Genomic DNA, 10,662 nt, shown 5'->3' on the forward strand with positions numbered 1-10,662 from the left:
TAATGAGATAAAATTGACATTCGTTTATAATAGCAACAAAAATGTTTGCCTCTGCCATTTATGTTGTACTTATCCATTTAACATCAAGTGGTATCAATTTTGACCAATTTTGATCAACGAAATGTCAAAACAGATGCATAGATATAATGTAATGTTTGAGCCAATAATGTCGAAATAGACATATCGGGAGTAGCTCTCTTGCTGTTACAGAGTATCTCCAGGAATGGATTTCCAGATCTTGCCACGCTCAAGTTGTGCCTAAATTTAAGCACAATTTTGCTCACACACTTCAATTTTAAACATATATCCTTATTTTTATTTACGGCTTCATTTTGTCCCTAACCTATGAAAATGCAAGCTGAGCTCTGTGATTATATGAATCTAACTCATTGAACATTAAGCATATGAAAACCAGATACACAACTCGACACTCCGGATACCGGATACACATCTCGATTTGTGTATCCGAGTGATACACAACTCAACAACAAGATACACAACTCGACAATCTGACCACCTAGATTTACGCCGACAACACCGCTGGCCTCCTCATACGGCGCCGGGAACATCATCAATCATCAATCTCTTTAAATTGCGCCAACATCCCCACCAATCCTAGAACGACGTCACTCCTATTCCCTTCTCCGGCGTCGGCACTTTTCTCCTTCGTTCGCCGTTCACTTCCTCCATTGTCATTTATAACCAACTAAATCAATAAAAAATGAAACAAAATTAAAAAGAAGTTAAGCCAGCAAAGTTGTCGAAAGTATGATATGACCCTCCGTCGGCTCTGGAATCCTCGCCGGCGAGCCATTGTAGACCATTAATTAGAGTAGGAAAGATGATATGGAAGAGAATTTAGGTGGCGCTACAGAAGGCCGTTACTTCGGCGTCGTTGAGTCGGCCGTTCCGGTGGCATCAGTGGTGGCCAATGGTGGAGTAGTTGGTGGAGGTTGGTGGGAGTGACGCAGTGTAATAAGTCGTAACGAGTTAGTGGTATAGTTTGAGAGGAGAGAGATGCCAGATAAGGGTTAATATTAGCCTTTGATATTATATTGATCTGATGGATGAGAGGTAGTTCGCACAGTTCGCACCGAACTTTAGGTTCGCACAGGATCCTATTTCTATTTCTATTTATATATATATATATATATATATATATATATATATATATATATATATATATATATATATATATATATATATATATATATATATATATATATATATATATATATATATATATATATATATATATATATATATATATATATTTAGGATCCTAAGAACGACTATTCAAAAAAACGGTGAGAACGACCTATAACCATGGGATTAAAACACAAACCAACGGCTGAGACAATACATCCAACCCACATATTTTACACGTATAAAACATTAGTTTGCCCAAATCCCTTTCTCTCTCCTCTCATTTTTTTTCTTACGCTTTATCTCTCTACCTTATTTTCCCCCAATTCAATTTTTCGTCAAAATTCCAGTGAAGCAAACGACGACGACGACGAACGATGCTGATTCAACCACAATTTCTTCAGCTTAGCTTCCATAATCGAACAACTTCTCTCATTTTCGTAAGTAATTATTTTTGTTTGAGCTTTATTTTTAATTGATTTACTCGAATATGTCCAATCAATTAGATGATTTTGACCTTTAATATCTCATCATTTATCTTCTTCCTCATGCTTTAAATCACTTCTGCAGGTTCAACTTTCTCGTTTTCCTTGAGGATTTATAATCAGGTAATATTTTCATTGTTGTTATTAATTTAGTTATCCGTTTCATTTTGTTTGATTTATACTTTTGTTTAATTTGTTTATTAACTGTTTTTTTTTTCTCCTTTGCATGTTCTTTTCGCTCCAATGAAAGTGCATCTTTGACCTATTTGCTCAATTAAGTCTTCTCTCAACCCTAATTTTTTGTACTTCGTTAGTTTTTCGCTGTTATCCATTATAATTTGTTATTTCTTCAGTTTTTATGTTATTCTTCTAAAATGCATTGATTGCAACCTTAGTTTCATCGATTTCTTAGAATTTCATTTGTGCTTACACTTTTGGTAGATTTATATTACCGTGTTTTCCTCTCTGCCTGTTAGTTTTTCACTCCAAATAAAATTAAATTAATTTTGGCTGAATTGCTTAGTTCCTAGATATTTGTGAAGTTACATTAGCTGTTTTTTGTCTATCCTTGATTGTTGCTTGTTGCCCCTAAAATTAGGTTTTTTTCGTTGTTGGTAGTATGGGTTGGTTGCTCAATGAAATGAATCATCTGAGAATCTGATATAGTTGCTAGGAATAACGATTCAACAAAAAGAAGCGGTAATATCTAATTTGGTGGCATTCTGCGAGATTCACTGATTTTATGTACTTAAAGAGCTCTTTTAGCTACTAGGTTCGTTTTAATGGGTTGTATGTTTATTTAATTGGCTAGTAGGTACATTTCTCCCAAATGTCTTACTTATAGAGCTCCCGTCCTCAAATTGGCTAGTAGTTACCATTGGTTTTATTGTTTAGGGCTTAGGGTTTAGGAAGTCTTTTAGCTACTAGGTACGTTTTAATGGGTTCTAGTTACATTTAATTAGTCACTAGGTACATGTAAATGAGTTCTGATTTTGTTTTGTGCTATGTTGTGTATTTTGCAAATATAGTAGTGGCTAAAAGCCTAAAAGCATGAATTGTTTTGGGCCAACTTACTGCAATTATGTGCATCTATTGATATATGTTCGATGTCAACTCATTAGCTTTCATAGACTAGGATCCACGGTTTATGTGGTCTTTTGTGAATTTGGAGAACTGTGTCATGACATATAAGCCACCCGCTATTTAAGTTGGTCTTATAAACATTATAGGACCGGCTCTTTGTAGAGGAGCGTTGAAAGCTAAGTTATGATATGGTCAATTTGAGTGACTAATGCAGGTACTTGCCGAATAAATAAAATTGATTAGAAGTCGTACCTTTATAAAATTACAAGTGTGCGTTAATTTTTAAGTGGCTTATGAAAAATCTAGATGATGTATAGTGGATTTGTGATTTTGTTTTGGCTTCACAAAGACATATATAGTTGGTTAAATTGACCTTAATGGTTTATTAGTTGATGCTTAATGACTAGACTACAAATTTGCAATAGTGAAATGAGGAGTAATAATTGAGTACGACTTCGTGTTCTAGATTTCATGGAGTTTTTGCTTTAGTGTTGTATAATAATCTTTGAAAAAAAAAAGAACAGGCAGTGATGAATCATGCATTTACTAATGAATCTTGCATTTGCTTCATCATCGGTGTTACACTTCGCTTGCTAATACTCATGTCTAATACTCATGTATCAGTACTTGTATTGTGACATCAGAAAAGAAGGCAAATCATTGAAGAGATTCAATTATTGACTTACCCCTATTTAAGTTGTCAGATACACAACTATTGCTTGTATATATACTTTTAATAGCATCAGACACACAAGTTGGTTAGTAGATACAAAAATGTGGTTATTATGTACATTAATATTTAACCTGTGTAGGTATATTGTTAATCTTTTTTAAGCTAATAGCCATGAAGAAGAATTACTTTGTAGATATATTAGATACATTAGTAATATTGTGTAGGTACATTTTTAAACTTGGCAGGTTTATTTCTTAAGTTGGTTTCTTAAGTTATATTATGTACATTAGTTTCTTTCATTTTTTGTAATCCGACTCATTTCTTATATTCTTTGCTTGGGTAGTCATGAATAACAATAAGATAACAACATTGTCAATGGGAGCCATTGGTCCAACTACGAATCAAGATGATATTTCGAATAATGAGAAGTTTTCAGTTTTACATACACGGATAAGTCCTAGTGCACTGTTTGATTCCATAAACATTGACCTTTTTGAAAAGCAGATTTCAGATATTAATGATATGGGGTTTGGTGGTATCTGATCCCTGGCAGTTAGCATTTTGGCTTTCTCAAATTTTTAAGTTGTATCTATCGCTACTGTGTTAGAGGTCAACTCAATAGCTCTTATATAATAGGATCAAATTGATTAATTATGTTGTACTTCTGCCATCTCAACTATGTGTCTACCCTTATTAATGTATCCCTTTGCCTTAGGCATTCGGTTACAAAATGAAATAAAGATGTTGTTTAATTTAATTCATTAAAAATAATTTTTGTTGAATTGTTGTTTTAAACAGGTGTAATTTCAACTTATATGTCGATTTATTTAATTCAATAAAAACAATTTTGGCTGAATTGTTTAGTTTTGCTGAATATTTTTGAAGTTATATTAGTTGCTTTATGTCGTTACAATTAAAATTCATCTTTGATGTATTTTTTACATGTATCCATTGACATTTAATAATCTATATAGAACCAATAACTCATCATGACACCACCTTTCTAAGGTTTAAGGTTTTGTGGCTTAAGGTAACGGAGCCCTTTAGCTACTAGGTACGTTTTAATAGGTTCTAGGTACGTTTAACTAGCTACTAGGTACGTTTACCCTAAATGTCCCTTTTGACCTACTTAAAAAGTGCATATAGGTATTTACTTAGAGAAATTACAAGGTTTATCCAATTTAAGAATAATTTCTGTTTGTATTTTTGATCATTGGTGGAAAATACTAATAACATTGCTATCAATATGTAGGCATAGAAAGACAGTCGCGCTCAGTTTGATACGATTGCAAGAAAATAAGAGGAAGGTATTTCCTTTTCATTTTTTCCCATTTTCATATATGTTTTTTTATTTTGTGATTTCCTACATTATATCTTAATGTATCTAATAAGGAATCAATAATATGAAACAGGAGAACTTGGAAGACCAAATAAGAGAGGAGAAACTTGGAAATCAAGATATAGTAACCAAGATATCCTAAATTATATCCTGATGCATATAGGTGTGGAATGGTGTAATGGAGGAAGTGTGGATGCAAGCAGTGAAGCAATGAGATTGATCGTCTTTTTTCATGTTGTGAAATGATTTCAATTAGGATTATTGTTCAATTAAGTTTGTTGATTTGTCATGGTTTCATTCGGGATTATTATTGTGCATTTCAGATAGTTGTGAATCTTTATTATGGAAAATGTGATCTGGTTTCCATATTTCTCTTCCACCTTTTTGTAGCAATTGAACTTTATCCATTTACAAATGACGTTATGAAAATGTTATCCAAGCGTTAGCGTCAAGCGCATTTACGACGACGACAACCGTACATGGACGTGTATAGAAGCATCAGAAATTTCAATAAGGCATCTCAATTTTCGCATAACTCTGATAGATACACGTTAAAACTAATATAGTTACATTAATAATATACGCAAATACTTTTTATACCTCCATAAAAAAATAGGTTACATTCGCAAAAATTAAAAAGTTGTCTGACATGTGCCGAGCGTAGAAGACCGGCACCTACTATATTAGCCAAAATTTAATTGTCATAGCCATCTCAAATTATATGCTATATTTGTGCCAGTTACTCTTTCAACTAGTATAAACTTTAATGTATTCGAGCTACCATGTATAAACAACCCAAACATCGACAAAAACGAATGTGTTTGATAATTTGTACGCAATATCCAACCAGCACAATGAACCAAGATGATAGGATGATAGTTCAACCTAGGCACAATCATAACACAAACAAAGCACAGTCTAGGCACAATCATCCATGACTCCTACTCGAAAACGTCAACATATGTAATTATGGAAGATACATTATTATACTTATCTAGTTACATAAATAATCCGTTGCTCTTTTTATTTTAAAAAAAAAATTGTGTCAACAATCTTGAAAATCTTCAAACCCTTGTGCCAAAAAGCAAATCTTCAATACTTCAAGCCGCCTTCATCAAGAGATAACTTGCATATTTAATTAGATACATATATACTTGAATCCTTCCGATTCAAGTTCCGAAAACGATTGCTCGCATTCAAGATCGTCAGCAAGAACGGTGACGTAATATCCATGGGAATACACGAGTTAGCCTCCAACAATTCTGCTCGACACATGTTGTTGTTTGTTTTTATTGTTTGAAACGTCCCCGTTGTGTAAGAATTCTAAATGTTGCGGAGTTGTCTTTCATGAAGAAGAACGAACATGGAAGTATGCTCTGGCCAAATACGAGCAGTAATGGGGACTATGATAATCATTTATAGTAATGGTCAATTGGAGTGTTTGATAATTGTAATTTGCAGGTTACTAATTGTGCGTGTAACTTCAATTCATCACATCCATCAGTGTGGGAGCTAATCGAAATTAGTGTATCTGGTTTACTTATTGATGTATCTCAAGCCAATTTTAATGTATCTAATAAGTAAATTTGTGTATCTATGTTAGAAAATGGGAATACAGATTTAGAGATCGAAAATGGGTAGGCGATGGTTGTTCACTCAACAGCCTTCCGTCTCTGAGCTTTGCCCCTTCACTCTCGGTTGCACTTTTTATTTTAAAAAAATTATGTGTCAACAATCTTAAAAATCTTCAAACCCTTGTATCAGAAATCAAATCTTCAATCCTTCAAGCCTTCTTCATCAAGAGGTAAATTGCATATTTAATTAGATACATATATACAAGAGGTAAATTACTTCAATTATAGCACTAGATACGCTAATCAAATACGAAAACAATAGAGCGTATTTATCGTCAAACTTTCTTAAAACTAATACGCATTAATTACATCACTACATACGCTAATCAAATACAAAAAACAACAGAACATATTTATCGTCTAAGTTTCTTAAAACTGATATGCATCAATTATATCACTAGATACGCTAGTCAAATACGAAAAAATAATAAAGCTAATTTATCGTCTGATGTTATTCTTAAAACTGGTACTCATCAATTATATCACTAGATACGCTAATCAAATACGAAAAACGTAATGACATGATTTGAAGACGTTTGACACAAATAAGAATCTGAAAACAACTGAAACACAAACACGATTGAATTACATGAATCTGAACGCAGTTGAAATACGATTAATATAGTTTGAAAACGAAGAAAACGTAGATACATACCTAATTCAATAGTTTTTTCGACAAAATTGCTACCAGTTGGAAAAATTGCATCAGTAGCAACAATTAAATCACTAGAACTTTCAATCTCTGGTGAATTCCCTAGAAAAAAAAAAATCAAATCAGTAACAATTACTTGATAGATACATAAATTATGTATTAAAACTTGAGAATTAAAAGAGATGTAGATCAATTCCGCTGAATAATGTGTATCAATTAGTTCAAATTCGATCAATACCTGCGTTGTTTGCTGGAGAATCTTGTGGAATTTTTATGAAGGTAGAGAGATAAAGGAGGGAAAGGTAGGGAGATATGGGAAAGTTTCCGTAATGTTGTAGTCGTTGTTTTTATTTGTTTTGTTTATTGTATCAGCCGTTGGATTTTAGTTTAATCTAATGGTTGTAACTCGTTCTCACCGTTCTCACCGAATGGTCGTTCTCACCGGATCTTGACTCTATATATATATATATATATATATATATATATATATATATATATATATATATATATATATATATATATATATATATATATATTTTATTAGTATATTTGTTAGTTTCGTTATCCTTGGCACGTGGATGATTTTATAAAGGCGTGGAAACTGCACCTGGAGAAGACGTTTATATCGTTAAAGACGATCTTTAGGATTATTTGCTTAATAAGGTAACTATGTGTTTTCTTTTAATTGTGTTTATGCCAATTGATGTAATTAATATGATTTAATGATTGTCTTGTATGAGTGGTACGTGTTGGATTGTTTATTATCATGTTAGTTATGTTTTCGCATGTTTGTATATGTTTTAATGTATTAAATATATATCATATGTTATTTATGTGTTTATTATGGGTGTCATGAGCGCAATTAGGGTTTATGAATAAATCCTAGTGGCGGCATGATAGGCGGCCAAGGGTGCTCTCCAAAGTTATAGCTAAAGCTAGTATAACCTTGATTATGATTCAAGTGTTATAGCTGAAGTTAGTACAACTTTGGGTTGTTGCTCTAGTTAGGGTTGTTTGGGTTATAACCTTGGAAATATGAATTCAAGGTTATAGCTGAATCTACTATAATATGAATTCAAGGTTACTCTTGTTCATATGTTGGTAAGACAGCCAGTTAAACTGTTCTACTATGTGGAGTCGTGATGTTATGCATGTATGAGTTGTACACTCAGTTAAACTGTGCATTTTCATGAGTTGGAAAGCCAGTTAAACTGTTCCTTAAATTGATCGTGATGTGGTTCACGCATATTGTGTGCAGTCAGTTAAACTGTGCATTTGTTTGTTGGCTGGTCGAATAGATGACGGTAGTATCAGTTAAATACTATCGGAATGAATCAAGAGCTGCTCTTCAGAGGTTTATTGGTCTATGTTCGGGGGTGGCCAGATTCGATAGGTAAACGTTCTGTGTCCCGAGTGTCGTTCGGTGTACAGTTAATGCATCGAGAGGTCTGGCCAGGTCTTAGGTATATAGGCAGTGGTAATACGCTATACATAGTACCATGGAGTATCAGTTAAATACCTCACAACCGATGGTTCTTCAGTTTAACGTTCCATCTACTAGTTCATTAGTTAAATGTTCTATCGGCGTTCGCTCTATTCGCTATGCTAGTTGCTAGCTTTGTGCCTTATGTGTTGTGGATCGTGTCTACTTTGGTTTGTAGGTGTCCATGGTCTAGTGGTTGCATATGGTCTAAGCTCATATAGTCTCATCCATCTAGTGTTATGAATCTCATGAGTAGTAAGTCTGAGTTTGATTTTCATGAGAATAGATGATCTCACATGTTTACTGTTTATGCATTTCAATTGTTATTGATTGTTGGTTATATTCAATTGTTGTAAACATGATTGGGAGAGCATCTAGTTACTCCCGACTGATTGTCGACCCCCATTCTCAGGTCGTTCAGATGTTGCTGACCGGTTGATGCTTGCTTGGGGAATGTGCGAAGCGAGCTTAATAATAAATTAGGAGTCTGCTTTTATATTTTGAGAACCTATGAATAATGTATTAGTTTGTTTTTGGATTTAGTAGCGAACCGGATTTGGTCGGTGTTTACGCCACCTTGACCCTTTTTATCACTAACGTATTCTGATATTTACTTTATATAAGTTTTTCTTTTGTTTTATAATCCGGGTTGTTACAGACTCAGCTGATTAACATTAGTTGTTCAGTGAAGGCTTGGATTTTACTGAGGAATTTTAATGTGGTTAGAGATGTGAGTGAAAGGATCAACAACACTCCTCCCACACTTGCTGATATTGTGGATTTCAACTCCTGCCTCCTTAAATGTGGTGTGGATGACATAACTGCTACAGGATGTGAAATGACCTGGACAAATAAACAAGACATTGAAACTCTGGTTTGGTCAAAATTGGATAGAGCCCTGGCAAACACTGAATGGCTAAATATTTTCCCTGGTGCTTCAGCAAATTTCCTTCCCCTAGGAATATCTGTTGATTCACTAGTCCTTGTGTCAGTATTGGATGATAGCTACGATGGATCCAGGTTTAGCTTCCTCAACTCTTGGGTAGAGCACCCTACTTACCATTCCATTGTTCAGGAAGCTTGGCTTGAATCTGTTAATGGCTCTCAAATTTACAATTTTTTTGCAAAGATGAAGAATGTTAAAACCAGGTTTATTAAACTTCATAAGGGGCGTTTTACTCAAATCTCTCAAAGGGTTAACACTTGCAAGGAAGAGCTAAGTGCTTGTCAACAACATATTCAGGGAAAAAAATTTCTCCTGCTTTGTATGAGCAGGAGAGATATCTACCCCATATATACACTAAGCTCAGGAAAGCTAAATCAAATATCCTCAAACAAAAAGCTAAAATCTCACACATTTCCTACAATGACTCTTCTTCCAAGTATTTTTTTTGCCAGAATCAATGAAAGGAAGCAACAACAAATAATTGGGCGCATCACTGATAGACATGGGCAGGCTCAGATTGGACTTGATAATGTAGCTTCCAATTTCTCCTGCCTTGTGTACAGGATGAAGACCTTCCTATTCTCCTTAAACATATTGATTCTACTAAGATAAAGAATGCAGTTTTCAGTATTGGTTCAGATAAAAGCCCAGGGCCAGATGGCTTCTCATCTGAATTTTTTAAATCTTCTAGCTTGGGACATTGTTGGGACTGATTTTTGCAAAGCCATTCAAGCTTATTTTAGGAATAGAGGGCTTAGTAAATAGGCTAATGCCACTCTTATAACTCTCATTCCAAAAAATAAGGTATGCAATACAGTCATGGATTTTAGACCCATATCTTGTTGTACAACATTCTACAAGACTATTAACAAAATTCTCTCCCATAGACTTCAGAGCATTCTTCCAAAGATCATAGGGCCTGAACAAGCTGCTTTTATTAAAGATAGGAACATTCATGAAAACATTATGATGTCTCAAGCTTTAATGAAATGTTATGGAAGGAAATATCTTACTCCCAGGTGTTTAATCAAAGTCGACATTAGAAAAGCCTTTCACTCTCTTCAGTGGGGCTTTGTAAGAAGTATGTTGATCACCCTAAAATTCCTTGCTCAATTCATTGATTGGATTATTGGATGCATTACGAGTTCCTGGATTTTCATTAAGCTCAATGGTTCTGTTCATGGATTTTTAAAGGGAGCGAGTGGGCTCAGGCAAGGTGAC

General features: G+C 34.0%; 1 protein-coding gene across 1 annotated transcript; it reads left to right on the forward strand.

Annotated features, from left to right (window-relative positions):
- Positions 1-6,089: 6,089 nt before the first annotated feature.
- LOC141614276 (uncharacterized) lies at positions 6,090-10,154 on the forward strand. Its single transcript, XM_074433035.1, has 4 exons — positions 6,090-6,095; positions 6,188-6,295; positions 9,154-9,690; positions 10,005-10,154. The coding sequence occupies exons 1-4, from the start codon at positions 6,090-6,092 to the stop codon at positions 10,152-10,154; spliced, it is 801 nt and encodes a 266-aa protein (XP_074289136.1).
- The last annotated feature ends 508 nt before the right edge of the window (positions 10,155-10,662 follow it).

The sequence above is a fragment of the Silene latifolia genome, chromosome 11 (assembly GCF_048544455.1).
Source record: "Silene latifolia isolate original U9 population chromosome 11, ASM4854445v1, whole genome shotgun sequence".
Taxonomy (NCBI): domain Eukaryota; kingdom Viridiplantae; phylum Streptophyta; class Magnoliopsida; order Caryophyllales; family Caryophyllaceae; genus Silene; species Silene latifolia.

Coding starts and splice junctions, on each gene's coding strand:
- LOC141614276 (XM_074433035.1), top strand. Junction 6,296..9,153: donor TATCTCAAGCCAATTTTAAT/GTATCTAATAAG, acceptor GGGTTGTTACAG/ACTCAGCTGATTAACATTAG. Junction 9,691..10,004: donor TTACTCAAATCTCTCAAAGG/GTTAACACTTGC, acceptor CCTTGTGTACAG/GATGAAGACCTTCCTATTCT.